At 35.8% G+C, this 23,907-nt stretch overlaps 2 protein-coding genes and 1 non-coding gene across 3 annotated transcripts; 2 read left to right on the forward strand and 1 right to left on the reverse strand.

The window, feature by feature from the left end:
- Nucleotides 1-2,197: 2,197 nt before the first annotated feature.
- Nucleotides 2,198-2,303, reverse strand: LOC133820286 (small nucleolar RNA R71). The gene has a single exon (XR_009886706.1). It is a non-coding gene; the product is annotated as a small nucleolar RNA R71 (small nucleolar RNA).
- A 1,837-nt stretch (nucleotides 2,304-4,140) lies between these two features.
- Nucleotides 4,141-4,620, forward strand: LOC133814987 (uncharacterized). The gene has a single exon (XM_062247886.1). The coding sequence runs from the start codon at nucleotides 4,141-4,143 to the stop codon at nucleotides 4,618-4,620; it is 480 nt and encodes a 159-aa protein (XP_062103870.1).
- Nucleotides 4,621-7,361: 2,741 nt separating this feature from the next.
- On the forward strand, nucleotides 7,362-7,781 carry LOC133814988 (uncharacterized). Its single transcript, XM_062247887.1, has one exon. It carries the CDS (start codon nucleotides 7,362-7,364, stop codon nucleotides 7,779-7,781), a length of 420 nt encoding a protein of 139 aa, XP_062103871.1.
- The last annotated feature ends 16,126 nt before the right edge of the window (nucleotides 7,782-23,907 follow it).

The following is a 23,907-nucleotide window of genomic DNA, read 5'->3' on the forward strand; positions in this document are numbered from 1 at the left end:
TAATTTTTCTAAGTTTTCCCTAAAAAACTGAAAGGTATTAATTTCGAACCTTAACGAAAAATGATTTTTGGAAGGTTAGTTCTCTTAATCTAAAACAAGTTTTGACGTGAGACTTTCACCTAGTTTCCATCCTTATGACACATAACACATGAATGATAGTTTAAGGGTTTTTGCCCAAAACTCAACTTAGGGAAAAAGGTTAAAAAGGAGACTTTACCCCTTAAGTTAAATAATAGAAGTAAAGTTTTGGAAATTAAAAGAAATAATCCTTTGTAATGATAACTAAGGATTTGGAGACTTAACAAATCCCAAACTAGTTTGAGTTAAATTAAAATTTTATTTTTACCATTTTAAAGTTAAGGGTCCAATTTCCCTTCTTTTAAAAATAACGTAAAAAGAGATCCTAGGTTATGGATAAAAAATGGTAAGAATGAGAGTTAGGTTTTTGTAGAATCTTTAAGAGAATGGTATAACATTGTCATTTATTATTTGTAAATGGTCAAAAAGTGGTATTTTGGTAAATGATATAAAACGGTAAACTTTCGTGAGAGGACCACAAGTTGGTATTTTTCTAAAGATAGGAGTTGAGTAGAATTCCTTTTTCCAGAAACCAAAATACAAGTTATCCAATAAGAGAGTTCTCTAGTTAAAGAATATTAAGATGCATGACACGGAGAGCGTGTTGCGGTGAGGCCAATTTTCTCATGATACTATAAAGATGGAAACAAAATTCGGCATTGTACACTGTAAGGTGTATAAGAGGCTATAGTATAGAGTCTCTAAGGGAATGTTAGCTATCATAGAATATTAGCTATAAGAGTATGTCATAGTTTAATCTGAGTACACTGTATTAATTACAGTAATTGTGAAAAAGGAAAATGAATAGCAGTGTTAAAGATCCAGCAAGGAGCTAAGGACTCCAAGTAAGTTAGCCTTTCTCTTTCTTGGCTACAACATGAATATAATATTGTGTGCTTGTAGTAGTAGATTACACTAGTTTTTTTTGGGTCATTAAGACCAGGGTATGCTTAATGCCTACTCTTGCAATGCTTTTTAGCATTCTGTGGCTAAATGGTAAGTAGGTTCGGGTTGGAGCTAGAACCCTAGCGTAAGATAGTCCGGGTTGGAGCCAGGACATAACTGTTGGAACCGGGTTGAGACCCGTATCCCTTGCCGATGATTAAATTGCTTAGTCTTGATGCGTGTTAAATATATCTTTAATATTCAAAGAATCTTTTGAGTGCAACTTATTGTGATATATGTGAACTGTGTTGTTAGAAACAACCAGAGTATTTATTTAAGATATGGTTATTTATCTTGAATGTCTGGGATTTTCTGAATGCAGGTGGTTTTGATATGTATGAACATTGGTTGTTGGGCACAACCAATGTGCTTGATTTTCTGTTAAGACTATTATTAAGAATTGTATGATAAGGTTGGGATTTATCCAATACCCTAGTGATTGATAGTGATAACTCCCTTAGGGCGACCTGTTAATGGGTTTAGTATATTTGTGTGAAAGGCTATTCTTACTAAGCATTTTTGCTTAACTAGTTGTTTCATGTTGTAGGTAAGTGCAAAAGCAAAGTGGAGCAGTGAACGCCGGAGTCTGCTTGTGGATATGTACATGTGGCTTGACCTGGGGAGGTTTTTGATGGATCACCATTCTGAAAAGAAAAAAGCTGGAAGTTTGTTATTTCTTTTGGGGTAATTGTTTTGTTCTAACTTTGTGGAAGAGTAGTTGTATTTTTATTTACTAAACTAAAAGTGTGCGCAGGCGATCTTTTAAAAGTTGTTTTTTTATGGATTTTTGGAACAATGAGTTAAAAGCAAAAAAATTTAAATTTTCGCATTATTTGGTCTTGTATGTTTTGAGAGTCGTTACAACACCACTGGTGGTTGCTACAAAAACCTTTGAAATAAAGCTAAAAATCTTACAAATTGTCCAGTCCACAGTTTAGTTTGGTGGACTCCCCTTAGAAGATCCTTATGTGCACATAGCAAATTTTCTAGAGCTATGTGAAACGTTCAAATATAATTGGGTGAATGATGATGCAATCAGGTTAAGGCTATTCCCTTTTTCACCGTGTGATCGAGCTAAGAGCTAGTTGACTCCCTTTAATCCAATTCCATTACTACTTGGCAAGATTTAGCTCAAAATTTCCTGGCCAAGTTCTTTCCCCCATCCAAGGTTGCGAAGTTGAGGGTGAAATTAATAATTTTTATCAGCTAGATGGGGAATCTCTTTATGATGCATGGGAAAGATTCAAGAAGCTGCAAAGGAAATGTCCCCACCATGGGATTGAGAAGTGGGTGTTAGTCCATGATTTTTACAATGGGTTGTGTGGTACTACGCGTACAATTATTGATGCTACAGCAGGTGGGGCATTTATGAGCAAGATTGATATTGAAGCACATGAGTTGCTAGAGGATAGGGCGATGAATAATCACCAGTGGTCGAATGAGAAAGCCACCAATAATAGAAAAAGGGATGGGGTTCATGAGCTTGATGCTATCACTGCTTTGACTACTCAGGTAGCTTCATTAACTAAGTAGTTGCAGCAAACTACTGTCTAAGCCGATGCTATTTAGATGCACACCGGGTGTGAAATTTGTAGGGGTCCTCATCCTTTTGATTAGTGCACAATAGTTGACCTTCATAATAATGTTCCTATGGACCAAGATCAGGTCCAAGCGGTGGGGAACTTTCAAAGGCAGTATAATAATCCGTTTTCCAACTCTTTTAATCCTGGGTGAGGGAATCATCCTAACTTCTCTTGGAGAAATACTCAGGGGCAACAACCATTGTTTCAGGGTCAGTATCAATAGAATATGCCTCAAAACATGCACCAACAACAATCTATGTGTTGACGCGGTTCTTCGCCAACAGGTAATTAAGAAAATAAGAGAAAGGGATTAGCGCTGAATGATGAACCGAAACAGATGAATGATCTTAAAATGAACTGATGACATGAATGCGTTTTTAGGTGGTTCAAAGGTTAAAATCCTTCTACTCCACTAGCCAATATTATTGGTATATTTATGGTATTCTTTATAGGGTATTTCGTTACACAATTGAATCCAACCCTTTGCAACTCCCAGGGTCTCCATATTTATAGGAGAGGGCACCTGAGAGTTGGTAAAAGGGGGGGTCATCCCGTGACCTCCTTACCCATCATGTCACTTCTGTGACATTCATGATTAATTCCTAAAACCTAACAAATGAAGTGTGGTCTAATCAATAGGTAAGGGGGATAATGGGCCGCACGGCCCAACCCAGTCGTGGGTGCCTGAACATGCACGTTCATGCGGCGTGTTCGAGAATTCAGGGATATATCAGACATGTGATGTCTGATATATGCACGTTTACATTGCGTGGTTGACTTTATAAAGGATCACAGCTTCCAACTCCAGCTCGTGCCTCGAGCTAGATGCCTTCTTGACCTGCGGTCTTCATATTTCTGATTCAGCCCTTGAATAATCTTGATAAACCTTTGGCTACCTCAAGCTAAAGAGGTGGGACCTGACAACAGTAGCTCCAGCCACGTGGTATCCACGTGGCTGATATAATTATGCCATATCTCAGCTCGCTAATAGCCCGTGGAAAATTAGGGCGTACACTATGCCTCAAGCATCATCTTCTCAACAATTCAGACCACCAGTGCCTCAAGAGAAGCCAAATGAATTGCAAGCTGCATTGTTGACTCTTACAAATACCTAGACTCAGTTCATGACATAAACTAGATCCTTTATCCAGAATCTGGAAACACAAGTGGGTCAGTTGGCAAACATGCTGAATAATAGGTCTCAGGGGAACTTGCCTAGCAATACTATGGTGAATCCGAAGGAGCGGGTCAGGAAATAACTCTGAGAAGTGGGAAGAAAGTTGATCAGCCTGTGTTACAGCAGTCAATTGAACATAATTTAGATGTGGGGGAAAAATCTGAATAGGTTGAACATGGGGTTACTGAAGACTGACCTGTTATTAGCAAGAACACACCAGTAAAGGTTTAAACACAAGTCAAGATTCCATACCTTCAAAGGCTTCAGAAAACTTCTCTTGATAAGCAATTTTCCAAGTGTTTGGAGGTCTTTAAAAAGTTTCATATCAACATTCCCTTCGCTGAAGTGTTAGAACAGATGCCCAGTTATGTGAAATTCATGAAGGATATTTTTATGAAGGAGAGAAAGATGGAGGATTATGAAACTGTGGCTCTAACTGAAGAGTACAATGTCATTTTGCAAAGAAAACTTCCCCAAAAGCTTAGAGATCCAGGGAGTTTTACTATACTGTGCGCTATTGGGAATTTTGAGTGCGAACATGCTCTATGTGATTTGGGGGCGAGCATAAATCTGATGCCTTTATTTATTTTTCGTCGACTTGGTTTGGGTGAAGCAAGGCCGACAATAGTGACTCTACAGTTAACAGATTGGTTAGTGAAGCATCCAAGGGGTATCATTGAAGATGTGTTAGTGAAGGTGGATAAGTTCATTTTTCCAACAAACTTCATTGTTCTAGACATGGAAAAGGATATTGATGTTCCAATTATTCTTGGAAGACCATTCTTGGCCATGGGGAAATCACTTATTGATGTTCAGAAAGGTGAGTTGAGGCTCTGAGTTCATGGTGAAGAAGTTGTTTTTAATGTGTTCAAGGCAATGACGTATTCTAGAACAAGTGACAGTTGTTACTCGATTGATGTGATAGAAGGGGCAGTTTCTGAAATGAATGTTAGCAACGATGCTCTTGAGGTGGTTTTGACACAGCTTGAGGAGGATGATTGTGATGATGTTGAGCTCATGAATTATGTCAAGTGGGTAAATTCTTATGGGCCATACTATCGAAAGAAATATGAAGAGTTGGGACAACGGCTTGAAAGACCATTTCCTTCTATTGAAAAGCCACCGGTGTTAGAGTTAAAGTCATTGCTAGACCACCTTTGTTATGGTTATTTGGGTGAGAATGAAACCTTGCTAGTGATTGTGTCCTTGTGTCTTTCTAGCGTGGAAGTGGAAAAATTGTATAGAGTCTTAAGGGCTCACAAGATGGCTATTGGGTGGACATTGGCAGATATTAGAGGAATAAGTCTGTCAATGGTGATGCATAAAATCCAAATGGAAGATAATAGAAAGTCATCCATTGAAGCTCAGAGAAGATCGAACTCAACTATGAAAGAGGTGATGAGGAAATAAATTCTTAAATGGCTAGATGTTGGTGTGGTTTATCCAATTTCTGACAGTACATGGTGAGCCTAGTGCAAGTGGTGCCAAAGAAGGGTGGTATGATTGTGGTGAAGAATGACAATAATGAGATCATCTCGAATAGAACTGTAACGGGATGGAGAATATGCATTGACTATCGCAAGCTGAATAAGGCAACAAGGAAGGATCATTTTCCTTTGCCTTTTTTGGATCGGATGCTTGATAGGCTAGCGGGCCATAGCTACTACTGCTTTTTGGATGGTTATTTAGGGTACCATCAGATTGATATTTCACCAGAGGACCAGGAGAAGACAACTTTTACATGTCCATATGGCACATTTTCTTTCAGAAGAATGTCATTTGGGCTCTGCAATGCCCCTACTACTTTCCAATGGTGTATGATGGCAATATTCTCTAACATGGTGGAGAAAAGTATGGAGATTTTAATGGATGACTTTTCAGTGTTTGGGTCCTTATTTGATGAATGCTTGAAGCACTTAGAGGCATTGTTGTAGTGGTGTGAGGAATCTAATCTGGTTTTGAATTGGGAAAAGTGCCACTTCATGGTGAAAGAAGGAATTGTTCTTGGGCACATGATTTCTAACAAAGGTATTGAGGTAGATCGAGCAAAAAAATTCACTATAGAGAATTTACCACCTCCAGTTTCAGTGAAAAGGGTTAGAAGTTTCCTTGGGCATGCAAGGTTTTGTAGAAGGTTTATCAAAGATTTTTCTAATGTTTCAAAGCCTCTTTCTATCTTGTTAATGAATGGTGTTGCATTTGACTTCAACGACGAATGCCTTCATGCTTTTAAGAAACTCAAAGAGAAGTTAACTACAACACCTATAGTTGTTGCACCAAACATGGATTTACCATTCAAATTAATGTGTGATGCAAGCGATTACACAGTGGGGGCAGTTTTGGGGCAAAGAGTGGATAAGGTATTCCAGTCCATATACTATGCAAGTAGAACATTGAATGACGCTCAACTGAATTATGCTACTACCGAAAAGGAACTTCTCGCTATAGTGTATGCATGTGATAAGTTCAGACCATACCTGATTGGTAATAAGGTGATTGTCTATAAAAACCATTCAGCATTAAGTATTTGATGACTAAGAAAGATGCCAAGCCCCGTCTCATTAGATGGGCATTATTACTTCAAGAGTTTGACATGGAGATTCAGGATAAAAAGGGCACAGAGAATCTTGTAGCAGATCATTTGTCAAGGCTTGAGGTAGGGGAAAGTCAAAATTCCAAAGAAGTACAAATAAATGATCATTTACCCGATGAGCAACTGTTTCAGGTAAGTGAAAATCTAGTGGCGCCATGGTATGCAGATTATGTCAACTTTTTGGCAGCAAAAGTTGTACCTCCAGAGAAATCAAGGCAATAGCTCAAGAAATTTTATTATGAGGTGAAGCATTATTATTGGGAAGAACCCATCTTAAACAAGCATTGCGGAGATCAGATTATTCGTCGTTGTGTGTGTGAAGATGAGATGGTGTCGATTTTGACTCATTGTCATACTTTCCATTGTGGTGGTTATTTTAGAGCAACAAGGGCAGATGCAAAGGTATTACAGTGTGGTTTCTATTGGCCTACGTTGTGGAAAGATGAAAATACCTTTGTGAAAGTTTGTGATCAATGTCAACAAGTTGGCAGTATTTCAAGGAGAGATGAGATGCCTTTACTTGGGATTCTTGAAGTGAAATTATTCGATGTATGGGGTATCGATTTTATGGGTCCTTTTCCATCTTCTTACAATAGCAAGTACTTCCTGCTGGCGGTGGATTATGTATCTAAATAGGTGGAAGCAGCTGCAACTCATACAAATGATAGCAAGGTGGTACTAAATTTCTTGCACAAGCACATATTCACTCGTTTTAGCACACCTAGGGCGTTAATAAGTGACAAAGGCAACCATTTTTGTAACAAGATGATGGAGGCCTTGCTTGCTCATTATGGTTTTCTTCATAGAACCTCTCTGCTATACCATCCTCAAACCAATGGTCAAGAGGAATTTTCAAATAGAGAAGTCAATAGATCAAGAAGAGAAAGGTCTAAGAAACTAGATGATGCATTATGGCCATACAAGATAGATTCCTATTGGCATGTCACCCTACCGGTTAGTTTTTGGAAAAGCTTGTCATTTAACTATGGAATTGGAACATAGAGCATACTGGGCAATGAGGGAGTTGAATATGCATGCCACAACAACAAGATATCATAGGTCTTTGGAGCTGAATGAGATGGAGGAGTTTCACAGCAAGGCCTATGAGAACGCCAAGATCTATAAAGAGCGTACTAAAGCTTTGCATAATAAAAATTTTGTTTGCAAGGAGTTTCAACCTGGGCAGCAAGTGTTATTGTTCAATTCTAGGTTGAAGTTATTCTCAGGAAAGTTGAAGTCAAGATGGTCTGGACCCTATACTGTAGTGAGGGTATTTCCTTATGGAGCGATGGAATCACAGAACAAAAATAATGAGACTTTTAAGGTAAATGGTCAACAAGTGAAGTCATACTTGGGTGGTCCCGTTGATCAAGGCAAGTCTATCATCATGTTGAAGCCGGTCTGAAGTGAAGGAAACATCTAGCTAATGATATTAAACAAAGCGCTATTAGGAGGCATCCCAATCATTTAATTATTTTACTAGAATTTATTTTTCGTTTTTGTTTTATTTTTGAACAATTATAATTTTTGTTTTGTTTTGTTTTGGAATTAATCTTGTAAATGTTGAACCGTGGAAAGAGTTACTGTGGGGATTTTGAGTCGCGGGGCCCATTTTGTTTAGCCGCGGCCCCTTTATTTTTGAGGCATTTTGAGCCGCGGCGGAGGTGTCAAGCACCGCAGCTAGGGGACTTCCAGAGGCATTTTACTTTTTGGGTAGAAGACAAGGGCCGCAGTGCAGAGGAAGAGAGCAGTGGTGCTTGGAGTTGAATTTTTCCAGAAAAAAAAACACGGGCCGCAGCGCCCAGAGACATGAGTTGCGACGCTACATTGAAAACAGATGGTTTTGAGGCAAAAAGCCCCAAAAATTTTCACAATTCTCATTGCCATTTTCTCCCATTCTCTCTATAAACTTCGACCCATACCCCCATTTTCACCATTTTCTACCTTCCACTCTCACAAATTCATCTAATTTTCTCCATTTCAATTTCCTTGAATCCTCACCCAACAAACTTTTACCCCAAAAACCTCCCAAAAAATCACCTATTTCTCCTAATCCAAACCCTTGGTAGAAAATGGAAGGGAATTCTCCATTCAAGATGGTTCTTGAAGTAATGTGGACTCATTGAAGACTTGGAGTACTTTTCTCTACAAGTAAGTGGTCTACAAATTTTTTTGTTAAGAATCAAGCTTTTGATTTTGGGTTAATTTCATAATTGGGAGGGGCAGAGACTTTGTGGTGATTGTGTAGTGATTTTTGAGAAATTTGTGTTGTTTTGAAAAATTGGGATAGTGAAAAAATAAGGGGAAGTGCTGCCACATTTTTGATAGAAAAGTTGGGTTTTAGATAAGATTGTTATCATGGGTCTGAAAAGAAACCAACTTCAATCATCCAAAGCCCCATCCTCTAGAAATCCTTCTCAACAACAACCTACACCACAAAATAAATTTGATGCTCACAAATTTGTCAATAAAAATGCATTTGATTTGTATAAGCGTTTATGTGAGGGCTCATTGATTCTAGAACGGGGTATGGAATACCAAGACCAACCCTATGTGAACAACCCCATTTATGAAATCACCAGGATAGAAAATGGCAAGCTTTTGTGGATAAGAAAACGACTAAGGCAAACTCTTCCTTAGTCTATGAATTTTACGATAATTTTCCGGAACAAGGTGCACAATAAGAAGTTTTTAGTAGAGGCAAGCGAGTCCCTTGTCACATACAATCCATAAATGCCTTGTATGGGTTGCCATCTCTGGATGAGATTAATGATGAGTATCATCAGTTTGCCCATTTTAGTGTGGTTGATTTTGTTGAAGTGGAAGAAACAATAGGCATGTTGGGTGCTCATTTCACTTTTTCACAAGGTGTGGCCAAGCACATGTGGAGATATAAGTTAAACCCAATAACTCGTGCTTGGACGTATATTGTGAGTGCTCGATTGCTGCCTTCCACCCATTTCTCAAAACCCAATTTATTTGTAATATCATTTTATTATCAATAAAAGAATATAAATCATTTTTTGACTTGGTCAATCACTTTGCTCACATGTTTTATTTTCATGATTATTTGTTTAATATAAACTTCTTTAAATCCCGAGCATATAGCTAATCGTATTTATAGTGACGTAATCACAGTGAAATATAAATATGATTATATGTTCAAAATAAGTCAGTCCTAAGATTAGTCAGTGCATAAGATTTACACTGACTTGCCAATTTACGATATGATCTACTTACACATTGCTGTGTTATGTTCTTTCTAGAACATTAGCAAAGTAGATAAGATTAGATGTATTTGTTACATCGAACTGGACCGATATTGACAGTTGACAGGATAAGTAAACTACTGTTACTATCTATTCTAGTCATATCATATAGTTGACCATAGGTCAATTCAATCACAATTCTGAGTGGTTAGTATTCTAATTGATTGTATTATTTGAGTTCTTTGACTTGTTTGTTACCAGCTTACCCTACGCACTAGCCCATACTTACATCTTGGGAACTCGGTAGTATAATTGAGTGGGAGTGTTAATCATAGATATGAGCATCTATAGCTTCTGATGAAGAAGTGAAACGATGGTTTCCTTTTAGTTTGGTTCAATGTGCTAAATGATTGAGATCTCATTTCAGTAATTAATATTAGTTTACTGAAATATCATTTACAAGGAACTAAGTGTTTTAAGGATAAAATACAATGAGGGGTAAAACAATATTTTAGACCCACCTCATTGTAGACCGTCTATAGAGGTTTGAGTGACAATTATGGTTGTAACAATGGATAACTAATAACATATCTATATTGCTTATAGAACATTCTATGAATTCAAGAGTGCAATTCTGAGTCTTTAGTGGAGTCACGAGGAATTAGTAAGTTGGTAAATTTATTTGTTAGAATTTTGATAACTAATTGGAGCTTGATTTCATAGGCTCATGGTCCCCACTGTACCTTGGATAAAATCATCTAGATAGTCTCAATTAATTGATTTAATTATCAATTAGAATTATCAAAGTTGATCAGGTCAATTTTGGATAGTTTCAAAGAGTTATGTAATTAAAGAAGAAAAGAGAAATTATGAAAGTTTTATTAATTAAGATAAATTGATATCTAAATTAATAAATAAGTTTAAATCAAGGTTCAAATTATAAATAATTAATTTGATAAAGGATTTGAATAATTATTTAATTAATTAATCAATAAAAAATAATACAGGCCTTAATTTTAAATCCACAGGCTTATAATTAAATGGGAAATTTCATGGGCCTAAAGCCCATGATAATTTCGACCTAGGGCTGATATTATCTATTATTTTATTGATTTTTTAGTTAAATTAAATGGTCTAATTGAGTCTATAAAAGGAGTGCTAAATGGCAGAAACAAGTTTTTGAGAATATCAGAAGATCTAGTAGGTTTTAAAATTTCTCTACAAACATAAGTCATTTTATAAACCTCATTATTCTTTTCTCTTCTTCTCTCAGTATTTATCTCATGTGTTGAGAATTGTCCACCCTAGTCTAGGTGATTCTAAGGACACTTTGGAAGGCTGTGAAGAAAATTGAAGAATGGTTCAGTTTCTTGGTAATACTCTGCAACAGAAAGGATATAATGGTTAGAGAAACTGAAGGAATGATTCAATCATTCAGCTGCATATAATGTAAGTATTCTTGTCATTATTTCTGTTTGAATTAAATTTTAGAAATATGTTTTAGGTTTTCTTATATTAATTCGTTTAATATAATATCTACATGAAAATAAACAAGATCTTGTATTTTTTTTTCCAATAGTTGGTTTATGCCATTATGAAGGGTCTCTCGATTGATATCGGTCGAGTACTTCATATGAGCATCTGTGATATTTTTCTGTTAACTACTACAGGAGGTTTAGGTCATGGATCCTTGATAACAGAATTATGTAACATCTCGTGTTTTGAATACATGTTAGTAGCCGGTTGGATCCGGTGAAGAATTATGTGGAATATTATTTTGATAAATAATATTATATGAATTTGTGATTATTAGTGAATTTTTATAGCCGATGTAATGATCCAGAAAAAGATCTAGCTTTATGCAAAGAAAGATTGGTCTCAGACCAAGAGATAAACCCTAATAGGAGAAAAATCTCGGATTAAATAAAATAGGAAATACTATGGCATGAAATATTAATTTGTCTGGAAACTGGGACTTTATATTCGAACCAATAACTTTAAGAAAAATTTATTGAGGTTTGAATTCCAATCAACCGGGCTTAAGACTGAGAATTTCTTGCTTGGGCCCCTAAGGTCATTTAAGTCAATTTGATAAAATTACCAAAATTATGTGATATGTGACAAATTTTAATTTTTGGTCATATTTAATTTAACTAATTAAGCTTGGAGATATTTAAAAACTATAGGGTCAAATTTTAGGGAATTTTAGATAAGTAAAATTACCAAAGGGCCCTTGAGTGTCTAAGGAGAGGTAAAAATTAGCAAAGGCATAAAGGTCTTTTCCAAGGGAGGAGAGAGAGAGAGGGGTGGGCGGCAAGGCTATGCCTAGGGCTCTCAAGAGCCTAGGATACCTACCCTAGGGGAAGAGTAAGAGCCTTACCCCACTCACAAGTTAAACCCTAATCATTGTTCTCTTACACTTCTAATCATTTTCTCAAAAATTCCCTTTCTCTCAAGAAAAACACTCTCTTCCATTTCATCTCCCCAAAACCGAAGCCCAAAAGCCTCTACCCCTCCATTTCTAAAATTCTTTCTATCCATAATATAAGCCCACTCATTCCCCATTGAAGAAGGGAGAAGCTCAAGAGAACACTTGTGTAGAGTAAGTTTTGAAACCTACTTCATATTTTATTCTCTTTTCCTCTTCAAACCTGAAACCCTAAGGGTTTATTATGCATGCAAGTGATCTAATATTCATGCATGGAATTGATCTTGTGTTCTACGGTTCAAGAAAAGCTTGTCCTAGTTGGATCTCAAGGATTTAGCACTTTGGTGATAAAGTAAAAGCAAGGTAAGAGATCTTTGTAGTTTCATGTTTTGTCCATCATCTAAGTCTTTCTGCCCTAACTCTCTCTCTTAAAAATCTGCATGTGGACTTTGGGGCTTGGTTTGAGAGTGTAGAGCACAAGGGGGAGTTAAGAAGCTAAGGAAAATACATTTCTAAGCTAGAACTTGTCCAGCTACTTTAAATCCTTCTGGCTGATCCATATAAATGACTTCGTCAAGCTTTCCATTAAGAAAAGTTGTCTTGACGTCCATTTGCCAAATCTCATAGTCAAGAGCGGCTACTATGGATTGGAGGATGAGAATGGACTTGAGCATGGCTACTGGACCAAAAGTTTCCTCATAGTCCACGGCTTCTCTTTGGGTATAACCCTTTGCCATTAATCGAGCTTTATAAGTCTCGATATTTCCATTAACACCTCGTTTCTTCTTGTAGATCCACTTGCACCCATTGGCTCTAAAGTCACTAGGTGCTCCCACAAGATCCCAGACGGAATTTGAGTACATGGACTCCATTTCCTGTTTCATGGCTTCGAGCCATAGTTCCTTTTCAGGTCTAGCCATTTCCTGTTTGAAAGACAATGGATCATCATCACTAGTGTCACCAACAACCATATTGGTTTCACCATCCAAACCATAGCAAACTGGGTTCCTAGAAACCCTCCCACTACAACGAGGCTCTGTGACTGTTTGCTCAGGAACAGTGGTACTTTCTTCATTTGAATCGACTTGTGTCGGTTAGACATGAGGAGTGGGAATTTCATCATCAACTTGTGTTGATGATGATGGAACATTGGTTGGATTCAAATCTTTAACCATCTCCTCTAAAACTTCTTTGCTGCGAGGTTTAAAGTTTTGGACATAGTCATTTTCCATAAAAGTGGCATTTGTAGAAGTAAACACTTTCTTTTCTGAATGACTATAGAAAAGTCCACCCCGAGTACCTTTTGGATAGCCAACAAACATGAAAACTTCAGTTCGCGGTTCTAGCTTTCCCTCCTTTTTCCTCAGGACGTGGGCGGGACACCCCCAGATTCTATAATGGCGTAAACTAGGTTCACGACCATTCTAGCGTTCTAAAGGTGTTTTGGGGATTGATTTAGATGACAAGACATTGAGAATGTCGTTCGCGGATTCAATTTCATGTCCCCAGAATGAAGTTGGTAGAGTTAAGTAACTAAGCATGCATCTAACCATTTCCATTAAAGTTCTGTTCCGACGTTCTGCTACACCATTTTGTTGCGGAGTACCTGGGGCAGTAAGTTGTGATAAAATCCTAAGTTCAGTTAAATGATCTTGGAACTGCATATCCAAATATTCTCCACCCCTATCAGATCTCAAGATCTTTAATGTTTTACCTAATCAGTTATGAACCATTGCTAGAAATTCTTGAAACTTCGAAAATGTTTCTGATTTCCTATGCATTAGGTAAAGACATGAGTATCTAGAGTAATCGTCAATGAAAGTGACAAAATACTCAAAACCCCCTCTGGCTTGTACATTCAAAGGTCCACAAACATCTGAATGCACAAGATCAAGTGGTTCTTTGGCCCTATCACCCTTTGCAGAGAATGGACGCTTTGTCAGTTTGCCTTCTAGACAAGATTCACAGACAAGTAATTCACCTAAGGTGAGTTCCCTCAAAGGTCCATCCTTTGTAAGTCTTTGAATCCTATCATAGCCAATGTGACCTAGTCTCAAGTGCCATAAATACGTCATATTATCGTTATCGGTCTTTTGACGTTTATTGGTCGTAGGTTTAGCTACTTTGAATAAATCATTATTAAGAGAGATGGGTTCGTTAGGTCACAGAATATAAAGCCCGTTTTCCAAACATTTAATACACAATTGTGATCCATTGAAAGAAATAGATATATTAGAACTTGTGAAAGTCATAACAAATTGTTCTAATCGTAACATGAGAACTGAAATTAAATTTCTACTAAAATCCGGAATAAAAAATACATCATTTAAAATTAAAAATTTATTTCTGAACTTCAGATGAGCTCTTCCTTTAGCTTGGACCGCAACGAACGCTCCGTTCCCAACTCTAAGCTTTAAGCCGCCTTCGTTCACTTCCTCCTACGATTCAAGAAGCTGTAAAGAGTTACAAACATGGTTAGTAGATCCATAATCAATAATCCAAATAGATTTATCATTCTCTAAAACACATGTTTCCAAGATAAATGAACTATAATCATTACCTTTGTTTTTCGCTGCTATAAACTTTGGGCAATCTCGTTTCCAATGCCCCTTCTCTTTGCAGTGAAAACACTTTTCTTTACCTTTCTTGTTCTTCCCCTTAGGCGTCTGTGGACTAGGTGCACTCGTCTTTGAAGCCTTTACAGGCTTAGTGTTGTTGTTTTGTCCACCTTTCCTCTTATTTCCAGCTTCCGAAGACGAAGCCGGGTTTGCTTCAGCCTTAGCTGGATCAGCAGAAACAACAATAGTTTTATTTTGTCCTCCTTTACTAGGTCCACCCATGATAGACTCGAAAGTCTGAAGCTCGTTCATGAGCTGCGTCAGACCATAGTTGAGTTGATCACAAACGTGCAGACACGGTGCTATTCGAGCATTCACGGTGTCATCACGTATGTGCGGAGATGGTGCTGTCCAAGCATTTATAGTGCCATCACGAACATGCAGACACGGTGCTCATTTTGGGGATTCCTCAATCATGACGAATTCAGAGTTGTCACCAATCAACTCTATGTTGATATTCTTCTTCTAATTAAGGAAGTTTTCTCCAGTGAGTTTCTCCATCGAAAGTTGAGAAAGGATGGGAGTAGACACAGACACTACTTAACATAAAACTACAAATTATCAATAAAATAGCAATCAATCACATTTGCTCAATAAAACTTCTATTCACACAAATTTCAAGAAATAGCATAACATATGCAAAAAATATGTAAGATATGAGAAAAAATATAAAAAACAATCATATCTCTATTTCTTTAGGTTTTTAACTAATCTATTATATCCTTGTCCCGGTTGGTGAGAGTAAGAAATATCACTGGTTAAATAGAGTTGAAACTCATTTAATAATGGACACCACTATTAACAACCTACTATTCCATCAAAATAAGAAAACAAAATCTCTTATTTTATGAGCTAGACCCACGGTTTCGATAATCATAGATTTAGTCCTAGTAGTCACCGTAGGGGTGAGTCTAGTAGAATTTGATCTATAATTATTTATCTTTCGAAATCTAACATTGTCAAAATAGCTAATGAACACATTTTGTAGGGGGACGAATCAAAGCGCTTCGAGGCCTCAATAAGCTATTGATGTTGTTAAACCAACGGTGGAGATCGAATATAAATCTTAAAATAAGCTCATTATTAAATTAAAAATAATATTTTTATTATTTATTTTTAGAAAATTAATGACTATGGTTTTTCAAAAAATTGTAAGATTAGAATTTTTTAAACCAAAGTCCTATAATTTCCTATTAATTCTAAAGTGTCACATTGAAACAAATTCAATTAATTTAGAATTAATTTGTTGCTAATCAATATTTAGGTTTAACAAATATAATGAACCTATACAATTAAGTCCAACTCAGGTAAATGGGCCTCAACAATTGGGCTTGTATGGAGGAGGGCTGGGTCCAGTATATCGTTCCCACTATAAAGGCCCCCTATATTCCTTACAAGGTCCAAAAGACATGAATTTAAACCTTTGTTTTATTAATTTTTATTTATTGATTAGGCCCACTATAGTCATGCAAAGCAAATGAGCCTTCACAAGTGGAATCACCCACAAAGAGAAGAATTTAAACTTTACATTTTCTAATGGGTCCAAATAAAACCTATCATTTTATGAATATTTTATTTGGAAAAATCCATATATCTAACAAACATAAGGGCCACTATATGCATCTAAGCCCAATTGAAAAAATACCACATATAGTGCAAACAGACATGTTATAATTGAATATGCCTAATCATGTTACTATATGAGCAATTCTATGAATTTATGCAAAAATACCACAATTAATTATCTAGAATTGATCAAAAATTCGAATTAATTTAATTTTTACAAAATTAAGTCAATTTAAATGAAATTTATCAACAATTAACAATAGTTAATTTAAATTTCATGTATCATCAATCAACTTTGTTTTGGTTAATTTGAAACAAAATATTAATTTAATTTAAATAGGATTTATCAACAATTAACCACAGTTAATTTAAATCCCATTTATTAAAAAATATTTTATTAATTGGCTCACAAAAATGATATTTTTCAAAATTTAACCAATTTTAAATTTTAAAATCAATATCTTAACTGTTTTTCAAAAATGTCTTGTGTTGTTACAACTATAGCAAATATTTTAACCATAAAAAAAATAAAATATTAATAGTTATAACAATTATAAAATATCTCAAAACAGTTAATCAAATTCAAATATCTATAAAAATATCTAACTAACAATATTCAAATTTCAAATAATTTAAATATTAAAAATTATAGAATAAAAAGATATTTATATTTTCAAATAAAGATTTAATAAAAATATCAAGAATTTAAAAGAAAATATCTTAAATATCTTATATCTTAATTATAATATTTTAATATATTAAATGATTTAAAATAAAGTTGTTAGTCTATTTTTAAATTTGAATTTGAATCTTTGTAGAAAATATCTAATTATTTAAATCTTAACTAACAAAAATATCTTATTTTAAAAAACAATTTTAAATACAAAAACAAATCTGTTATTTTTAGCATTGATTATAAATAATTAATTTTGAAATTTTTTATTTCTATTTTTAAAAAAAATAAAAAATTAAATTATGGATGAACAGTACCACGGGTACTGTTCATTGCGTGGTTGGAGCGCGCGGGTGGCGCGCGCACATGGGAGTCAAACCAAATTTTTCAAAAAAAAAATTTGTGTAATTTTTCAAACCAAAACTATTTTCTAATTAATTTTTAACATGTTTTACACAAAATAAAGCATATATAAAAATTTATAGCATAGAAAACACAACAAAATAACCTAAAAATTGCTAATAATCACATAAAATTCAATATGCTTCAAAAAAACATGAAAACCATCCAATTATTCAAACATATCAAATAATCCAATTTTAAATATGTTCATTCATGAAAATAAAGATTACCAAAGGCTCTGAGGCTAGTTGTTGGGAAAAACTTATACAAGATCTTTATTTATTTTCATATAGATCTAATATTAACCAAATTAATATGAGATAACCTAGAACATGTTTCTAAAATTGAATTCAAAGAGAAACAATGATAAGAATAGTTACAGTATACGCAGCGGAATGAATGAGTCATTCCTACAGTTTCTCTAACCCTTGTATCCTTTCTGTTGCAGAGTATTATCAAGAAACTGAACCGTTCTTCTATAATCTTCACAGTCTTCCAAAGTATCCTTAGAATCACCTAGACTAGAGTTGGAAATTCTCAACACATGAGATAGATACAGAGAGAAGAAGAGAAAATAACTAAGAAGAGGCTTAGAAAAGGACTTGTATTTAGAGAGAATATAAAACTATTAGAAAACCAGTGATTAAACTTATCTGTCGTCTCAGAAATCTGAACTTATGACTTCTCTCTAAGCACTCCTTTTATAGACTCAATTAGGTCATTTAATTTAATTAAAAAATCAATAAAGTAATAGCCAATTAGAAGCCCTAGGTCGAAATTATCACGGGCTTTAGGCCCGTAAAATTTCCCATTTGATTATAAGCCCATTGGACTTAAAATCAAGGCCTGTATTATTTTCTATTGATTTAATTAATTAAATAATTATTTAAATCCTTTATCAAATTAATTATTTATAATTTGAACCTTGATTTAAACTTATTTATTAATTTAGATACCAATTTATCTTAATTAATAAATCTGCCATAATTTCTTTTTTCTTCTAAAAAATACATAACTCTGTGAAACTATCTGTAGAGTCCTAGAATTTTACTTAGCTAGTTAAATAGTAGTAGTAGTAGTAGTAGTAGTAGTAGTAGCTAGTAGTAGTTATAGTATGATAGTTACCGTGGAATTTGGTTCAAGACGGGACTTAGTTGAACACTCATAGCAACACTTATAGATTTTATAAGTTTAACCTATAGTTTAAGAATATTAATTATAACATAAGGTTTGATTAATATAGTTGGTTATAAGAATGTCATTTATTATACTATAAGGTTTAGATATAACTAATAAGATCATGACACTTGTCGTGGGCATGTTTATTAAGGAATTAAATATTTTTGGTGAATAGTTTTTAAAAAAATAAATATTTAAAATCTCTAGGACCTGCCAGCAGCTTTAAAACCGTATTGTGACTCAGTCAAAGTTGTTTATCCAATTCAAATTAAGCTGAAAAAGTGCAATTACGTGTCTAATATTTTAGCGTATGCCGATATATCACAGCTATAGGGGGCGATATATCGGCCCCACCTATGTAATTTTGAAAGTTTGGTTTTTCAATTTTAAAAATAGCCTTAACCTCTTAACTAGCCTCTGAACATTTTTGACCGAGTCTTAAGCATCTGTTGAACGAATATTCAAATGTTTTTCAATTAATATTCATTATTTTATTCAAGCTAAAAGGGGGTAGTTTCACTCCTTGAAATCTATAAATAGGACCTAGTACCCAGCCATTTTTCTCATTCTTCAAGCTGTGTTCAGAGCCTTCAAGCTGCTAGGTTTACTATAGAGTGATAAACACTTGGGTTGAGATAAAAGCTTTATCATTGTAAGCTTTATAAACACTTGGGAAGTGAGATATAAAGTGTGTATTCAATATCGAGGTGTAGTTCGGTTATAGTACATCCAAAGGTATTCTTATTCTTAAGTTCATTTCAATTTAATTCTTTAGTTTTCATTCAGATCCTAACTCATTATTTTCAATTCTTGGTTAGGTATTTTAGTTCTTTGAACTTATGGTTTCTTTTCGGTAAGCTTCTTCTTAGCGGTTTAGTTCTCTTCTTTATCATCTATTTTCTTCAGAAATACTCACATTCTTATTGTTGGTTTTAGGAGTGTTCCAAATCCCGTCTTTGTTCTTAAATATCTTGGTGTTGGTATGGAAAATAGGATATATTTTATATGTTTATATGATATGATATGTTATGCTTATGTTATGTTATCTTATGTTAAGTTATGTTATGTTTACATTATGTATAGAATGTTTATAGTCCTTGGGCATATGACTTGTCTAGCTAGCAATTCCCAATAATTTATGGGCATATGACTTGCTAAGCTAGTAAGCCCCACAAATCTATTAGGCATATGACTTGTTTAGTTAACAATCCCCAAGAAGTATGATGGCCATTATAGTATTATATGATATAGTTTATGTATATATTTTATGTTGTTAGTTGATTTTCCTTGCTGAGCATTAGACTCATTCCATTATTTTTATGTGATGCAGGAAAATAGATATGGCGGCGGAAGGATTCATGGTAGCTTGGCTTGTGTACTGAGGAAGAAGGGATTCGATGGACTGTGTGATGATTCGAGGACGACGTTATTTTTTGTCTCTTAAAATTATGTTTTTTTTTTAATGTCTTTTTCGCATTTAGCTTTGTATTTTATTTCATTTAGTTTAAAGTTATGTTTTATTTTAAAAAAATGGGATCCCATACCGCTTATTTATGTATTTCAATATTTACTTTAGAGTTTTTAATAAAGTTGTGAATATTTCTTATGTATGTTTTCTCGAAAATAGTGTCTATGTATAGTAGTTTTAATAGTCCAAGGTCTTAGAAATAGTTGGGTCATTACAGTTGGTATCAGAGAAAACGGTTCATTCGCATGAAGTTCTCCTTGATACACATACTCAAGCTCCGAATCTAACTGCCAATGTAAGTATTTATGCTATAGTTGTTATGTTTATATGTATAGCTAATGTTTAAGCCTTATGGTTTTAGTTAAGAATGAATGGAGCATTAACCTATGAGGATATCCGAGACATTAAGGCCTTGAAAAGAATTAGAGAGCCAAGAAATACCGTAGGAGTGCTAGAAAGAATCACTCGGAGACTACTCTTATTCCACAGGGAGATAGGTCACCTCCAAGCAACTAAGCAAATCATGATGAGAGCTACGGAGCAATATGTTTTAGTGATTATACTTTTTAGAGATTATCCTACTGTAATTGCAACCTTCGAAGATATATGGGAGACTATAGATGACGAAGATGAATTACTGGTAGCTATGAGATATTATTTTATCATACGTAGGTTCACTTCTAAAATGGAATTCCAATTTACCAATGAGCAAAAACATAGAATCTTTACAAATCTTCCTCGAGGGCATTTTGAGGCTCAAGATAATGATGACTATGAGGAGATAGATGATGATATGTTAGATGAAGGATCAGATGTTAAAGATTCTGATTTTTAGAATAGATTAGTTTCTTTATTTATTCTAATTTATTTATGATTGTAATTAATGAAAATTTTTTTCCAAATAAATATCATTGTTATTTTGTTAACATGTATGAGTTTGATTTTTCTTTTGAAATCATAATAAATAATAAATTTAATAAATAAGGACCAAGTTCGGTGAGGGTGGATACAAATCAATGAACCAGGTTCTATATTGAGAGTTAGGGGGCCATACTAGTGGGAACGATTTTACTGATCCCAACCCTCCCTCAATATGGTTAACTTTGGAACAACGACGAGTTTCGAGCCTGAGAATTTAGTCATGTAGGATGATTAGAAACAGACTTAGAAAATAATAAAGATGGCTTATTTTTCTAAGTATGGAAACACACCCTAATTAAAAGACAGCTTATATAATTCTTTTCATAAAAAGTCACAATTAATAGGTCTGAGTTATGTTTGCTTAGATTAAGTTTTTGCCTTAGAAGCCTATTAAGGTAAGTTCTAACATGTTTTTCTCAACTGTTAGAACTTCGCTGAAGATGTCGCTTAGAAGGTCTGCTCATACCAATGCCAATGCCTCCAACGCTGCTCCTGAAAGCAATGAAGCCCCTCCAGTTCGCAGAAGGGGAGTGCGTTCTACTGCCAACCGAAGTATGTCGTCGCCACCGTCGGTTGACAACAATGTAGAATTGCCAAACTACGACAACAAGTTGAGGAATTACTGCAGCAACAATGACAACAGGCTCCGCCTCCACCGCAACCGCATCCTCAGCAAATGGCTCAAGCACCCCATCAAGTAGGTCCTTATTGGGGATGGCCAATGGCGAACTATGCGCCATACCCAGCTCAACACGTGGAGCCAATTTACGAGCGATTTCGTAAGCAACACGCTCTGAACTTTGAAGGAACAACAGATTCCTTCGAGGTGGAAGAATGGCTCAGAAATGTGGAGCCAATCCTAGCGCACATGAACCTCGACAACGCGGACTGCATATCCTGCGTTTTGTCTCTGCTTAAGAAAGATGCTAGAATATGGTGGGACTTAGTTCAGCAAACTCACGATGTCACCACCATGACTTGGACCAGATTTGTGGAGCTATTCCACAAAAAGTACTACAATTCGGCAGTCATCGCTTCAAGGGTCAAGGACTTCGCTAGTCTAAAGCAAGGGAACTTATCAGTAGCAGAATATGCTCGACAGTTGACCAATTAGCCAAGTTTGCACCAGAGATGGTTCCAATTGACTTTCTGAGGGTGATCAAGTTCGTTAGGGGACTTCGACCATAGATTTAGTTAGGGGTTAAGCTAGCAAACCCGGGAAATACTACCTATTCCGATGTTCTAGAAACGACAATAGAAGTAGAAAGGCTTCAAGCGAATGTTAGTAAAGAGGAGGCCAGTAAGCCCGAGCCTAAACATCAGAGTCAACCTCAGAATGGTTGGAACAACAACAACAACAATCAGTCCATCAACAATAGTAACGGTCAGAAGAGACGGCATCTTGACAACAAGCAGTCCAATAACAATAAAAGGGCACAGACAAACAATGGAAGTAATAGGCCGGGTTATGTAGAATACCCGCAATGTGCTAAGTGCCAAAAGAAACATTCTGGTGAATGTCGTACAAACACCAAGGGATGCTACAATTGTGGTTAGGAAGGACACCGGAAGAGAGAATGTCCCTAACTCAAGACAGAGGAGAAAAGGGACAACAAGATGGTTCCTGCCAGGGTATTTTCCTTAACCCAAGGAGAAGCTGATGCTAGCAATAAAGTGGTTACAGGTTAGGTTTCTATCCTCAATAATGTATGTTCTGTATTATTTGATTTAGGAGCCACTCATTCATATATCTCGTTAGGAATGATAGAAAAACTAGACAAACCTTGTGAAAGATTTAGAACTAGGTTTGTAACAGAGTTACCTTCGGGCAGTAGTTCTATCATCACAGATAGTACGAGGCGTACCGATCAAGATTGAGGACGTAGAATTAGAAGGAGACCTGATAGAAATGGAGATCAAAGACTTCGGCGTAATACTGGGAATGGACTGGCTAGCAAAGCATGGCGCAACCATCGACTGCAAACGCAAGAAAGTGACGTTCGAGACTCCTGATGGCCTAAGACTATGATTTATGGGACAAGTATCAGGACTACGCACACCGCTTATATCATCTCTCAAAGCTCAGAGGATGATAGAAAAAGGATACCAAGCATTCTTAGCCAGCGTCACGAATATGGTAAAGGAAACACCACTAAAGGTTGGAGACGTCAACATTGTAAAAGAATTTCCAGAAGTATTTCTTGACAACTTACCAGGGCTACCGCCAACTCAGGAAATTGACTTCACAATCGAACTAGTACTGGGTGCCAAACCTATCTCAAAGGCACCATACCGGATGACACCTACCGAACTCAAGGAGTTAAAGACGCAGCTACAAGAACTCTTAGACTTGGGTTTCATTAAACCAAGCCATTCGCCATGGGGAGCACCGGTTTTATTTGTGAAGAAAAAGGACGGAAGCATGAGGATGTGTATAGATTACCGCAAGCTGAATAAGGTGACGATTAAAATAATTACCCGCTACCCCGAATTGATGACTTATTTGATCAATTCCAAGGAGCAACTGTGTTTTCAAAGATTGATCTACGGTCCGGGTATCACCAGCTCAAGGTATGGGAAGAGGACATTCCTAAGACAGCTTTTAGAACTCGTTATGGGCATTACGAGTTTTTAGTTATGTCTTTCGGTCTTACCAACGCTCCAGCCACGTTTATGGATTTAATGAATAGGGTCTTTAAGGACTACTTGGATAAATTTGTCGTAGTATTCATCGACGATATCTTGGTGTACTCAAAGGACGAAGTCAAGCACGAGGAACATTTAGGGTTGATCTTATTACGACTAAAGGAGCATCAAATTTATGCCAAGTTCAAGAAGTGCGAACTTTGGCTTTCGCAAGTAGCATTTCAAGGCCACATAGTATCCAAGGACGGAATTGTAGTAGACCCATCCAAGGTAGAGGCTGTGAAGGATTGGCCAAGACCAAAGAACGCGTCAGAAGTAAGAAGCTTTCTGGGATTAGCAGGTTATTATTGGAGGTTTTTAGAGGGCTTTTCTAAGATAGCCACTCCGCTTACCAACCTGACCCAGAAACAACAAAGGTTCA

Source organism: Humulus lupulus, chromosome 2 (assembly GCF_963169125.1).
Source record: "Humulus lupulus chromosome 2, drHumLupu1.1, whole genome shotgun sequence".
NCBI lineage: Eukaryota > Viridiplantae > Streptophyta > Magnoliopsida > Rosales > Cannabaceae > Humulus > Humulus lupulus.

What these genes read in the sequence shown, in the direction of transcription:
- LOC133814987 (XM_062247886.1), top strand. Translation starts at nt 4,141, where the DNA reads ATGCCCAGTTATGTGAAATTCATGAAGGATATTTTTATGAAGGAGAGA.
- LOC133814988 (XM_062247887.1), top strand. Translation starts at nt 7,362, where the DNA reads ATGGAATTGGAACATAGAGCATACTGGGCAATGAGGGAGTTGAATATG.